At 43.1% G+C, this 14,827-nt stretch overlaps 2 protein-coding genes across 3 annotated transcripts in view; one reads left to right on the top strand and one right to left on the bottom strand.

Annotated features, from left to right (window-relative positions):
- NXPH2 (neurexophilin 2) overlaps positions 1–9,658 on the top strand; it is a 38,113-nt gene extending 28,455 nt beyond the window's left edge. Inside the window, exon 2 of the mRNA XM_064661619.1 lies at positions 6,817–9,658. Coding sequence (XP_064517689.1) covers positions 6,817–7,560 — 744 coding nt within the window. The 3' untranslated portion in view covers positions 7,561–9,658. The remainder of the gene's footprint in view (positions 1–6,816) is intronic.
- Positions 1–14,827, bottom strand: part of SPOPL (speckle type BTB/POZ protein like) — a 73,592-nt gene that overhangs the window by 14,935 nt on the left and 43,830 nt on the right. The gene's annotated exons all lie outside the window — the stretch shown is intronic.

The following is a 14,827-nucleotide window of genomic DNA, read 5'->3' as shown; positions in this document are numbered from 1 at the left end:
TTGTTAAAGTAATCCAGTTATATTAGTCGTTGAACAAGGGGTTTCTCACCACCTTCCCTGAATGAAAAAAAAAGGTAGCAATAGCTGTATGAGCCTCTAAAACTTTCCAAATTACAACCTCACTAACTTGGAGGACTTCAAGAAGTCTGAGTACCCTGCCACATTCGTCTAGAGATCACCTGCTCTGTTTTCCCCCCATATGGATATCTTTGCTGAATTTGTCATGCTGAACTCCACAGTCCCTCTTTATCACCTGTTTCAAAATGAGACAGAAATCAAGCAAGTGGACTCTGAATTTCTGACTTAATTTTATCTTTGCACCAGAGTATTTTAAACAGTCCATCATCGCCCACAGGAGAAACAAAGCCAGGCACAACAACCTGCTGGTGTTTATTTATTTACAGCTTAGCAAGGGAGAGGTTGTGCAAGTGTAGGAAAGTGTTTCAGTTGCCTGCAGAGTGAGAACATCCTTAGTTTCAAGGTTCAGTCTCTCTTCTGGATATTCACATCCCACCACCCCCATTAGCATGAATATGACCAGTAGTCATATTCCAATCCCATTTTTGCCTGTGTGCTGCTCACAGCTCTCCTTTTTTCCAGGTTGCAAACTGGAAGCTCTGCTTCCAGAGCCATGTAGGGCACACAGACCCTGTGCTCAACCCCCATTTGAGATGTCTTTTGTAATTTCTTTTGTTTTTCAAACTTTGTCAAAAGTAAATCCCTGCTCACTCTGTCCTTCCCCACAGCTCAGCTCTCAGTGGATTATGGAATCATAGAATGGTTTCTGTTGGAAGGGACCTTAAAGCTCATCTCATTCCAACCCCCTGCCATGGGCAGGGACACCTTCCACTAGATCAGGTTGCTCAAAGCCCCATCAAACCTGTCCTTTTTGCTTCATTGAAAAGCAGCTTTTTGATATTGGGGCAGGCTGACCCACACAATTTTGTTTTCTCAGGGGAAATCCATAAGCTTCCCAGCAGAATTTTGGGGAGACAGGATCAAAAATTAAAAATTTCCAAGCAAAATCCAGAGGATGTGTTTGGGCAGCTGAAGATTGAGGATTATTAAGGATTTTTCTGCGTGGTAGCCTAAGTTGTTAATTCACAGCTTCCACTCCTGGCAGAAGCTGCAGTGGTAAATGAAAGTTAATCCATCTTTCAATCATGAAAGCACACGGGCTGATAACATCCTGAAAAATAGGGCTGTGACTTGATGGAACAAACATGTTTCTTTTATACAGTTCTGCTGAAGGATGTTACTTAACTCCCAAATTCCTCGAAGCATCCCTGACAGCAATCACATCTGCTGCCATAAAACCCACCACGGCCTCTGTCTTTGGAAAAAAAAGTATTTAATAATCAGTAAAGTTCAAGCTCAGCTTTTTGTGATGAGTTATTAGAACCCGTCATCTTTTTCCCGGGGAGAAAAAAAAAGGCTAAGAGGCTATAATGGAACACAATTTTATGGGTTTTTTCCATTTAATTGATGATGGGCTGAGTTTTTATTAATATTTCTGGGCTCCAGCATAAGATGCTGAAAAAGCTAATATGAGATCATTGTATCTGGTTAATGTGTGTGCTTTGCAAAATTGATAAGGCCTGTCAAGACATAAATTATTTAATATTTGATAAATGTGTGGAAATCACTGAATTTTCAAACAGACAAAGCAGAGTTATTTCTCTCCCCCTCCATGCACTCCCTTCAAACTGGGGCTTTTGTGCAGCTGCTTGATGATGCTGCGTTATCCTCACGGCCTTTGAGGCTCCAAAATCACCACGGGGAAGACAGAGAAGGGTCCTCTGCTGCTGCAGAGGGGACACAGGTATAAACCCATGGGACACTCAGGCACAGAAGCAGCAGAGAGTGAAGAGACCACTGGAATTGTCCCCCAGTATGAATTGTTCACTGGTGTAACTGGGGGCAAGAGGAGGTGACTGAACCCCACCTCCCTCCCACCACCCCTTCCTCTCCAGCGGTGGGATAAAAAGCTCCCGGCAGCACCAGTGACTGGCCAAATGGTGCTTCAGAACTGTTTATTCCAACAGACTGGTTCATTTCAGCTAATTGCCAAGAGTTTTTAAATGGTTCCTGGCAGGGGTGAAGCCAGAGGAATAATTGCTGGTGATTGATGAATAACCTGGATAAAATTCCCAAAGCATCAAAACTTATTAACTCTTGCACAGGGACACCTGCTTTTATTTAGTGCCTTGCCCACAGAGAAGGACATGGGAATGAGTTCCAAATGAACCCAAATTTGGGCAAATAGAGAAAACAGAGCATTTATTGATACCAGTGTCTCAACAATGCAGGCTCATTTCTCAAAAAATATCTCATGGTAAATGTTATTTAACCCTGTGTGGCTCTGCCATGGTCAGGATCATGCATGGAAGAGGGAGGTTTTGAAGAGTAATCACCACCTTTCAGAGAAGGGCACAGCAAGAACCAAAGGTTTAAAGTTTAAAACTCCATAAACATAAACCACATCACGGTGGTTTGAGCTGTTCTCGTGGCTTATGTAGTGAAAGAAAACAGCAAGGCACGCTGTGGATACAGCACATCTGGATGGGTCCCGGTGCTTCTTACTGGAACACATCTACGGGCTAATGGAAATTTTAGGGTAACTGGGTGCCCTTTTACAGCCTCTGTAATAGGGAAAAAGATTAGGTGATTTCTTCTCTTTGGAAATTGATGGTTTGGAAGGAATGGGAAAACGCAGGTGCAGCAGAGGAGAACTCCAGCAATAGCCATCTATTTAAATGGACACACTAACCTCCCTGAGCTAGTATTTTTCAAATACCCTACCAGCAATATTTTTCACTATAGAGACGCATTTTAGTGAAATGGAAAGATGCTGAGGAAGTAATTTTTTTCCAGCATGTGCTGCATTCTTTTAATACAGATTTTTTTTTTTATTGCCCGGAAATTGCTAAAGCAAAGTGAATAAACATATGAACAAAGCGCATCGGCCTGTCCTCGCTAGGAGCAAAATGTGACCATCCAGGGAAGGGCCTTTGGGTTCTCTTATATTGCAGAAAGGTTTATTCAAAACAGGGGAAAAAAAATCTGCACACCACAAAGGTTTTACATCACAAAAGCACAATTATTATTCACATTTCTGAACAATGCCCCCTCATTCGTGCTCCTGCATCAGGCACTGAGCAGAACAGGGCGGTTCTTTGTTAGACACCTTTTTACTAAACATTTGCAAAACACAACCAGTGTACCACCTCGAGCCCACAAAGTCCCTTCCCTGCAGCCCACTGAGCTGACAGCTCTGTCAGCCTCTGAATCTCGCTCCTCTAATGAAATCAGTGAAACAAGACAGCACCAGGATGGATCAGAGTCAAGAATTAAGGCTGGGCAACACTGGAGAATCCCACAGCCTGAAAAGTAGTTCAAAAAGGAGGAGGAAAAAAATACTTAAGTGTAAGATACAACTTTTAGCAGTGGCTGGTGACTGCTGTCTGGGCTTTAAACAGGGGTATTACGTCCTTATAATTCAACTTATCAACGATTTCATGTTCCCCTCTTATGAAAGCTGTTGTGTTGCCACGTGAAACAGCCCAGGTCACTATAGCTCCGGGGGTGTGTTTCATTATCCCATGAGTACACCTCATTTGGTGTAACACATACATAAATAACAGTAGTAGTAGCCTAGCACAATGCAACTCTGCGATTTCACCATCACGGTTTTGAAATACTTGTGCCCTAATACGTTATTGATGTGGCAAACCCACCTGGTTTTAGCATGCCTTGATGTTTCCCACCCTTCCGCCATCCCAGACCTTATACCCACATATTTCTTCTTTTTCTATCAGAGCCTTCAGCAAAGCACCATCGGGAAAGCAATGCCCTGCTTTCTCATTTGGAGTGAGAGCCCCCTGAAGAGACATACATTGAACATTAGCCGTAGCACATGACTCAGTATCCTCTAGATCTCCTCATAAAAGGCAAGAGGAGAAAAGCCAAAGAGCCATTGCAGGGATTTCAATAAACATTGCAGAAGACAAGTAGCCCAGAAGGACAACTGAGTGTGTTCCTGTGCCCTTGCCAGAGGACAGTCGGACAGTCAGTGCTGGGTGCAGACACAAGCAAAGCCAGAACCTCCTGTGAATCAAACAGCTTCATTTCTACATCATTTCACCTTAAAATTTCCAATCACTTTTCCTACGGCTCAGTTACTAACAGCAATACCAGCTATAGGTGCCCATGGTTTGAATGGCATTTTAAGTAGCACATCATTTAGCTGTGCAAACACAGAGGAAAGTTTCTGATATTCCAGCAGTGCCAGGCCCCTGGTCCCAACTGCAATCTGGAAATGCAGCAGAAAAGTCTCTTTTTTGTGCTTCTCAAGGCCTCAGGTCAGATTTGGGGTGAAGGATGGGCAAATGTGTGCAGCACTTCTTTCTTCATCTGAGCAGTCACTGCTTTGCAGCAGAGGAGTGGTTTCCTTAGTAGTGGGGTTGGCCAGCTGTCCTTAGCATCACCAGGCTGATTTTGGGCTTGTGCAGGCTTAAGAGTGGCTGAAAAAACACACATAAACATGGCAGAGCTTCACCAGGAGCTTTCCATCACGGTGGAAGTGATGCTTCCCCCAGCATCATTATGACAGTGCTATTTGGGCTGGTGCAGATCAGCATCTATCACTGTTTCCATTAGAATCTCCTATTTTCCTGGTTCATAGCTCAGCCATAAAAAAATATACGATAGAGGCAGAAAGTTGACATACAAGGTCTCAGGCTGAGAGTGATCACTGTTGTCTTTTCTTCCCTCCTTTTTAATCTGAGGAAGGAAATAACATATTTCTGCAGAGACGCACCTGACCACTGCATTTCCATCCAGCCATGGATTTATTTATAGTGATAAATAAGTGAGAGGACAAGTGGAATAGCCTTAAGCTGAAGGAGAGCAGGTTTAGATTAGATATTAGGAAGAAATTCTTTACTGTGAGAGTGGTGAGACCCTGGCACAGGTTGCCCAGAGAAGGTGTGGCTGCCCCATCCCTGGAAGTGTCCAAGGCCAGGTTGGATGGGGCTTGGAGCAACTTGGGATAGCGCACTGTGTCCCTTCCCATGGCAGGGGTTGGAATGAGGTATATTTATGATCCCTTCTGGCCTAAACCATTCTGTGATTCTATGATTTAGCAACAGCAATTGCTGCCTTTCAACATTCCAGCTGTGAACATTGCCGTTGTTCATCATTTAATCTTAATTACTGCATTAGGGGTGATCAGGAAGGACATGTGGTAAGTGGATTGGGGCTCTGGTTTGGAGTCTATTGCTGGAGAACAGGCCCCAGTGAAGATTAAAGGCTTTGGAGTTTCTGATCTTTTCCAGATAATGAAATGAAAAACTACAATTTATAGAAATAACAGTTGGATATTATAGAAATGGAACACTTCTAGGAACTAGAGGCGCAGAAGATCCCTTTGGGATCAGGAGCAGAGGGAAAAGCAAGCCCAGCATTGCAGTTTCCCTAGTGAGACAGGAAGCACAAAATCCCATCCCACTGCAATTCAGCATCTGTGCTCAATGCTTTGACTGCTTTAGGCAAACTTCCACCCCGTAATCTTGCTACTGGATACTGAAAACCCCATCCTGTGTGTTAGTTATAATGGGATCCACCACCGGGATCCTGGCACTGCCAGATGAAGCAAGAGCAGCATTTTGCCAGGAGGAAGGGGCAGTAGCAGTTTAAAACCAGGGACACGAGCAGGACAACACTGTCCTTTTTTCTTTCCATTTTAAGCATCTCTTTGTTCTGTTCACACATTTTATAAGAATAGTGGCAGATGAAAGAGTTTTTCTTCGTCCATTAGGATGATGGTGTAAGACAGTCCTGAAGAGAACAAACCCTGAAAACACATTCTCCAAAGCTTCCATTTCAACCTAAAAAGTTGAAACACAGATCCTGCTTCTGACCTCTTAAACATATGCTCCAGTTCTGCATTTTCAACAGGACTTCTCTGCCAGAGCGAACAGGAAGAATATACTTGGGAAATGTGTCTCTACATTCAGTTGGGAATTTGTTGTTGCATGTTTAACTCTGAAATCTAAGGCCATTCTGTTGCTACCAGAAGGAATTTTTTGCTTTCTGATTGCAGACTTAGCTTGGCCTAGTCATGGTTCCCAAAACTGAGCTGTGCTGCATGGCTGGGATTGCTCTGCACCTCTGGAAGGCTGGGCCTTGCTAAACACAGGCAGATGAGCAGCTGAAATCAGCACACAAAAAATATGGTTATTTTTGTTGTGTCAAGCTGTGAGCACAAACACGGAGGCTAAGTTTAGAAAAAATGGAGAAGGCAACACCAGAAAAGACAAATGTACACTAAACAGTTCAGGACACAATTATTCCAGCAGAAAAGGATTTTAAGCCTGAAGCAGTTGGGAGATTAAGTGGGGAGAAAAACAAAGGGGAATGGAAAATCCCACTATTCTATTTCACTCCATCTTTTAGGAGATGGGCCACTTTGCTCTTCAGGTTTTCCACTTTCTTCAGGCATGTTTTCCTCTAACAAATCTGTGAGCAGAGGGTGTCTGTCTGCTGTTGCACATCACAGCCATCAACCTGTCCAGAGGTTTATTCATTTGCCCCAGTGAATGGCTCCTGTTGAGATTTTTGTATCTTCTACAGGCTATTTTGAGTAAGATCCTTGAGCTTTCATAGGGCAGTAGAAATTACTCATTACAGTAAACCACCTGTGATTAGACTGATACAGACCCTACTGGTGTAAAAATAAATATTAATGGCTCCTTTTTTATCTCGACCATTTTATTTTCACACTTTACACAACTCCCTCTTTCTGTTCTGAAACAGGTGTTCTGTGATGCCAATCAGGTCGTACAAGCTGCGGACGTGCTGGACTGGGAAGACAAGGATGCTGCAGAGACACTGGTTGACAACGTGGTCCACTCCAGGATGGTCAACCCCTTACGCCTGTTTGTTAAGCCATCTCCAGTACTGAAACACGGCCAGGTGTCCTACTCGGACAGCATAGAAAACTTTTGGGATTGGTTGTCCAACATCACGGAGGTTCAGGAATCTCTGGCACGAACTAAACGCAGACCTATAGTAAAAACTGGGAAATTCAAGAAAATGTTTGGATGGGGCGATTTCCACTCTAACATCAAAACTGTTAAGCTGAACCTCCTGATCACGGGGAAAATCGTCGATCACGGCAATGGGACCTTCAGTGTTTATTTCCGACATAACTCCACGGGTCTGGGGAATGTTTCTGTCAGCCTGGTGCCACCTTCCAAGGTGGTTGAGTTTGAACCATCTCCACAGTCAACGCTGGAGACCAAGGAATCCAAGTCCTTCAACTGCCGAATCGAGTACGAAAAAACAGACCGCGCTAAAAAAACTGCCTTGTGCAATTTCGACCCTTCAAAGATCTGCTACCAAGAGCAGACCCAAAGCCATGTCTCCTGGTTGTGTTCCAAACCCTTTAAGGTCATCTGCATTTACATCGCTTTCTACAGCGTCGATTACAAACTGGTGCAGAAGGTCTGTCCTGACTACAACTACCACAGCGAGACGCCGTACCTGTCCTCCGGCTGACACGGTGCAGTCAGCATCAGTCATAAAAATAAGCATTTCCACTAACCTTTTGGAGAAGAATATGTTTTTCCTATCAGGTTAAAAAAAAAGTCTTTAAAAAAACCTGTAGCTGTGTTTGTGCCGTATCGTAACTAATCAAACTGTTTATGTATCAGTCATTTTCATTTGAGACCGTTGCATTTTAGCTCTTGTCGTCATCCATAAGGGAACTGCCAGGCAGGCACGTGACAAAAATCAAACAAAATTATGTCTGTAATGAACGTTGATCTTGAAAGTCACTGTTTTAAACTACTTCATGGCAGAGAGGTTGTCTTTTACTGAAACTGGACAGCACTTAGCGGGATCCTATTTCTCATTGGGAACTTTAGGTGACAATATAAAGAACAAATGATGAAGCAGCCTCACAGCTACTCATATAGAAACTCTAAATAAACAGCTTTACCACTGATTTCATAAAGAATGTTACAGAGAGGGCTCAAGTAGTCAAGTCCAAATACTAAGAGGAAGTGCTAAATCTAGGACAAAAAAAAAAAAAGGAAAGGAATCTGCATTTTTATGAGTTGTAGTAGCTGTAGGTACTCATTGAAGTGAAGAGTGAGTAGTTCTTCCTTCAGCCTTCTTACCCATGGATATGCAGTGGTGTAATTAGACATTGATGAGCTTTAGTTTTTTAGACCCCTCAGGTGTGCACATGTGGTGTACATTCCTTCCTTCTGTGCTCACCACTGGTTTTGATTCTTCTCAAACATTCACATACACCAGTGCTAGTTTTACAGCAATAGAGAATATACAAATATCTTGAAAAAGGGTGATCTCTGCTTAAGTCAACCTGGTCTAGCGGAAGGTGTCCCTTGGTGGAACAACATAATCTTTAAGGTCCCTTCCAACCCAAACCATTCTGTGATTCTATGAAGTCTGAGGACTGTAACAGGGGCTGGCTTCCAAGCAAAGGAAGCAATTATTTTGCTATCCAGCCTCTTAGCATTATATGTTGCAGCAAGGAAAACACATCACAGCACAAGGATACCTGAACAACAAGCAGCTTTCTGCTTCATGGCATCAATTGTCTTCCTTAGCAGTGCACCGCACACCTTGAGTCAAAATACCAGCCACGACAAAGAGAGAGAGCAACAGAAATCTATGCATCTTCACCTCATAAAGCAGGTTTCAAACTATTAATATATTCAGCCAGGCTTTTCCCTAGTGCAGAACAGAATCCCTCCAGTGCAGTTAGAACAACGGCTGGTCCAGCTGTGGTTTTGCTTCAACAGGACAGGTGCTGTCCCACCACAGTCAACAGCAGTTGGCTCTGGCAATGCAGGTTCCAGCATCATCCCCTGCGCTCTCTCTGGGTATTGATCCTGCTGCTGCTGCCAATTTGCTCTCATGGCCCTTTGTGACAGTTTGATGTCACAGGTACTGTGGAAGAAGCTGGCTGAGGAAGTGCTTTTTATTGCCTCCAATCAGACCTGCAGGAAGGGTTCAAGAAGTTACACACAGTTTAAATAAAGCACTGTTAAAGTACTCTGTTTGAGTGATGTGCACACAGACAAGTGACTATGGCAGCTTGGAAGGACTCACTCATGAGATTAATTCTGATTTCCTTGGTAGAGACTCACACAGAAAAATTACTCTGTTAAAAATATACGACTAACTGGCTGATTTGTTTTTCTCTTTAGGTGACAAATTTAAATGTGTGGTTTAGTTTGATCAATAATCTAAATGTTTTCCTTCATCTTATTTCATACAGAGTCTCTCCTGGTCTATAATGATGTTTTTTAGTTGGCCTATTCCTGTCAATTCCTACAAGTTGGTCTACTTTGTATTCTGTATAGCGTGTCCTCGCTCCAGCTGTACATGAGCTTGGATTTACTGCTACGAGTTCAGTGGTCGGTGCTTTTGTAACTTAGCTGTAAGCCATGATTTTATTGCCATGTATTTTTACTCAGCACTGTAGGCAATTAAAAGAAAACCCTACATGCTATTTATTGTAGAGTATGTGGAAAACATGTATGTATATACACTTAAATATGTGTACATATACAGCACATATGTGTACATGTATTTGTATGTAAATAAAGAGAGTTTACTAAATCTGGCACTTGCTTCTGGTCTCTTTGATTATTTTTTTTTTAACTGTTGCATATATAAAGACACAAAGACACAGCAACACGTCACTGAATATGTTTCCCCAGCTGGAATTTGTTTTTCTAGGAGATATTTAAATATGTGCTATGGTGAACTGTGTGCAGGTCTGGGCAGAGTTCAACACTATTCAGGTGATATTTGAGAAATGAAGTGCATGTTTTGACGAAGACAACCATGAACTGTTTAATAATTGTGCAAGTGAAGGGGTTAGTTTAAATTAGACAACATTCCCAAGCAGGAACATGCTGGGAGACACAGCAGGCCACTGCTGATTCAGCCCTTGCTCAGTTTCACATGGAAACAGGAGCTGGATTCTCCTCTTCCACAGACATCCTCTGGCTGCAGCACAGACACCTCCCAGGCTGAGGTTTCCAGGCCTCAGGAAAACAAAGGATGGGAGAAACTCGCACTGCTCTCCTGTCTTGGCTCAAGGAGTCAGCCTGGCAGCCAGAGCAGGAGCAGAGGGAGGGAGCCTTGGTACCAAACTCCATCACACCCGAGAACTCACCACCACACTTTTTCTAATTGCAATACTGTACAAATCAACTTCAAAGCAGTATTTTTCTTTGAGATCAGTTTTGAGAAAGTCACTGCAATAAAAAGCACTTACAATCTTATTGCAGTCAAAATCTGATTAAGAAGAAATTATTCACACCAAGCAAAGTAAGCAAAACACAACCCAATGATGACAGACTTGATTGGGTCAAATTTCACACTTCCCATATAAACAGAACTAACTTTGATTTCATTTCACACAGAACAGGCAAATTTTTAAAAACATTTTTCTGTATAACAGGTGATTATTTCAGGCAAGTTTCAAATCTCAGTGACTGTTCCTCTTATGGTTCTTATTCAAAGGATTTTAAATCAAAAACTTCAAAGATTAAATACCATTTTTGGAAAGAGTTTCAAGTGGGCAATGACAACTTATGACAGCAGCAACTTAATCTAGAAGCTTTTAATATACATCCCATATTCAATACAAATCTCAACAGCATAGTTTCACACACATTTATATCAATGCAAATATCATAGAATCATAGAATATCTGAGGTGGAAGAGACTCACAGAGATCATCAAGTCCAACTCCTGACCTCGCACGAGACAATTCCAAAAATCCCACCATGTGCACGAGAACATTGTCCAAGTGCTCCTTGAAGTCTGGCAGGCTTGGTGCTGTGACCACTTCCCTGGGGAGCCCATATTAAATCCATTAAATAAGTATTTAAACTTCTTGGTAAATACATATCCTACTCTTTTCACCATCCATGGATATTCATAAAAAAATCCCAATAAAAAGCTCATTCATGACACGCAGACAAGCATCAACTTCTTTATTTTGGCGAGCATTCTGTACAGAGCTGCAGGGACTGTGCACATCCATATTTTTTAAATCATTTCCCCTTGAACAGGGAAGTAACTTAGTTTGGTTTTCCTTTTCCCCTGAAGGATTTTGTCCTTTGTGCCTTTGAATCTTCCTGCAGCTCTCACCAGTGGTCAGATCCTGCCATGAATTCCTCGGCCTTGGTCACTGGATCCCCGGCACTGCGGGCTCTCTGCCCACATGGCCCTCCCTGAGCCCTTACATGGGGTGCCCATGCTGTACCACAGAACCCAGCAAGGCAGCAAACAGCAGAGCTGAGTGTTGTGTGCTCTGAGCTCCCTGGGGCTGGCACTTTTTAGGGAGAATTTACTGGGCAGTGCTGAACGAGCAAATCCCTGAATTATCCTGATGCAACTGGAAAAACTCTCACAGCAACTAGAAAAGGTGTTCCATGCAAATCAGCATCCAGTGCTGCTTTTCTTTTTAAATTGTAATTCAAGGACATTAGAATTTGCTATTTGTTTTATGCTCTGTTGACCAGCATAATCTGGATAATGTTTTATTTATAGTATAATAATGATTTGTCATTAGCACTCTCTCTATTCAAATATGCACAGTGGAAAAGACAATAACAAGCTGCAATACACTAAGTAGTTCAATGAAACACACATCAATCAAGTAGATTTTTAGCTGTAGGGTGTCTCATTTGAAAAACTAGACTTTGCCATTCCCATCTCTCCCTCATGAACACCTCTTGCAAGCACCCGTCAGAAGCAGCATCCTTCTCTCAGAACTAGCAAATAAATTGGGTTTACAGAGAAGGAGTTGAATTGTCATGAAACATCCCACTTCGTGTCAAACCACACTTCCCTTGGTGGGTTGTTGAGCTCAGGGCTGCAAAACCTGTTCAGATCTGCAGTCAGGAGTGACGGGAACTGAAGGCCTCCAGCTGTTGGTACTCTCAAGCAAGAACTCCAGCCATCCAGATTGAATTTTGAAGGGGGGAAAAAAACAACAACAACAACAAAAAAAAAAAAAAACCACAAAAAATGCTTTTTCTAAAGATGTAATTCGGTCTCCAACTCAGCACAAATCCAGCACCAGCTGCAGCCCAATTAAAAAGCCATCACGGTCATAGGAAAACAGTTTACTCCAGGAAGAAAAAATTCTACCTGCATAAACAGTGGTAGGACTCTAAAACAGACTCCAAAGGAAACATCAGCATCTTCCTATTCAACAGTAATGGAACAGCCAACCACGTCAAACAGTCTCTTACACTGCTCTCTGGTTTTGTCCTCAAGTCAAAACAGAGGAAAAAGAATTCCACTGCTTCAGGGACATTTTAATGTATTTTCCTCATTTTATGGAAAATCCACACCCATGATTCCTGACCCAGACACAGGAAGCTGACTAATTCTGAGAGTTCAGAGGTGACAAGCATTCCTCCGTGCGAGTCAAAAGGCTCAGCCACCTTTCCTAGCTGGATACCAGGAAAGGAGCGATGTGGGAAGCACACAGGGAGACTGTGGTCTCTTTTAGCTTTTCAGCAGGCAGGACTCACGGCTCTCACCCAGAACTGGGCCATTGGAGCAGGGCACAAGGCACAAGGACACAGCCTGAGGGCAGCAGTGGAGCACAACCACGATGGAGGAGCAACTGTGCAACAGCTGCCCCTGGAACACCTTCCCAGACATCCCACTGCTCACCTTGCCTCTCTCACTGTCCTTGGAAAACAAGACAGCTTTATTACCAGCCTGATCCCAGATCAGCACCTCACATTCAGTCATCATGCTACTCATCTGCCCTTGGCAGCTCTGCATTGCAGCCCCCTCGGATGCAAATCCCATTTCTTTATTCTACTGCCTCATTCTCAGACAGTACGTGGCTCTTTCATCACTAGCAGTCAATTAAGCTTTGGCTACCTTATCTTAACAGCTCCATACAAGCTGGTGATCTTCCTGAAAGATGATACATGATAATTGGTTCCAAACTGGCAAGAAAGAGAAGGATGAGACTTGTAGGTTGTTTGAATTAGCCCTGAAGTTAAAAATGGCCAAAAAAACCCCCTCCACCTAAAGCTATCAGGGTGTTTGCTTTGAACTTCTAGTATTTTCTCAGGTTTGTATCGTCTGTTACAGTTGCTGTTACTTCCCAGGACACAAGACTTGGGATCTTTTGTTCTGGAGATCCTACAGACAGCAGCAATGCTGCCAGCTCCCAAAAGCAGGCAAAGAGGTCTGCTGTGCTCACTAAGCACCCAGCCACCTCGAGGAGAGAGGGAAGGACAGAGCCCAGCACAGGGCACAGTTCAGGTGCTCACACTCCATGGGTGTCCCTGGCACATGTCAACAATTTTTCAGAGCCCACAGCTCAGACAGTCCCAGGCAAGCTCAAACAAACTCTCAGTTCTGAACTGCAACATCACAGTATGTTTTTTGCATTGCTGTGATCCCTGCTTTCATCCCTGTGATACTCCCTGTGGTAAGGCCCTGGCACAGGTTGCCCAGAGAAGCTGTGGCTGCCCCATCCCTGGAAGTGTTCAAGGCCAGGTTGGACAAGGCTTGGAGCAACCTGTTTCAGTGGAAGGTGTCTCTGCCCATGGCAGGGGTTGGAATGAGATATCTTTAAGATCCCTTCTGGCCCAAACCATCCTGTGATTCTATGACTGAAGTAATAAACAACTAAGTAGTCATAAGAAAATCATCCCAATGATGAGGTTTTTAGATGGGTGAACAGCAATTACACCACCTTCCATCCCCATTCCAAAAGGCCCTGATGAAATGCAGCTCACCCTGAGCTCTTCTAGAGCATGACAAAGGTATCTCTTCAAAAAAAAAAAACCAGTTCAGGTTTCCAAAACATGCCAAGCTGATTTAACTTGAACATGAGCACGTGTTTTCTGGCTTAGCAGGAGAACTGCTCTGAGAGGAGACATCAGTCTATTCTAAACCAACAGTACTTAATCCTTAAAAGAAGAGGTGGTGGTGGAAAAGTGCATCTGAAGCAGGTGATGCTGAGCAGACGTGCACTGCTGTCCTGGGAGTACAGAATACTTAACACAGATTTCTGAGCAGGTAAACCGAAGGATTAAAAAATATTTTGAGTTGCCTTATTGCAGATGATAAGCAAGCCTATTTATTAGATAGCACTTAGAGCTACTTAATTCCAATCCACTTCTCATGTCAGATATATTTAACTGTGATGTTTCTGACTTCAATCACTGAAGATTTGGATTAGCCAAAGTACTCTGGGAAAACAAGATGCCTGCTCACACCAGCTTCTTGGAGGCGATGCCAGACAGGGAGATTGCTCTGTCCCAGAGGAAAAACCTCTCTTTTCCATCTTTTTCTCCTGGTTTTAAAGCAATTATATGATAAATACCAGGCCCACAGTGTTTGGTCACAGCCAAGCACAACCTGACTGCTCAAAAGCAAAAACAGCACCACAGATGAATGGTGTGCAAGGCAGCCCAGACCCACGAGGTCAGCCAAGCTCATCAGTGGGTCCAGACATTAAGGGATACTTATATTTGGCTAAAAGTGGAGAGGGAAATCTATTTTGATTCACTATCCCAGTTATCTTTTAAAATAAGCACAGCCCCTTATTTAAAATACGAGTACTGAATTGTGTTGCCAGAAGCAGATTAATTGCAGCTTCCAGGAAAAAACTCTGAGCTTATTTCACACGGACTTTATTCCCACTTGAATTAAGTTCCTTATGTTACACCAGCTCATTTGAATTTTTTGAATTGGTTTTGCATAGTATCATTTACTGATGTACTATCTTTAATTACAT

This window comes from Pseudopipra pipra, chromosome 7, assembly GCF_036250125.1.
Source record: "Pseudopipra pipra isolate bDixPip1 chromosome 7, bDixPip1.hap1, whole genome shotgun sequence".
Taxonomy (NCBI): Eukaryota; Metazoa; Chordata; class Aves; order Passeriformes; family Pipridae; genus Pseudopipra; species Pseudopipra pipra.
Note: the sequence above shows the minus strand (reverse complement) of the source record. Positions and strands in the feature narration are given on the sequence as shown.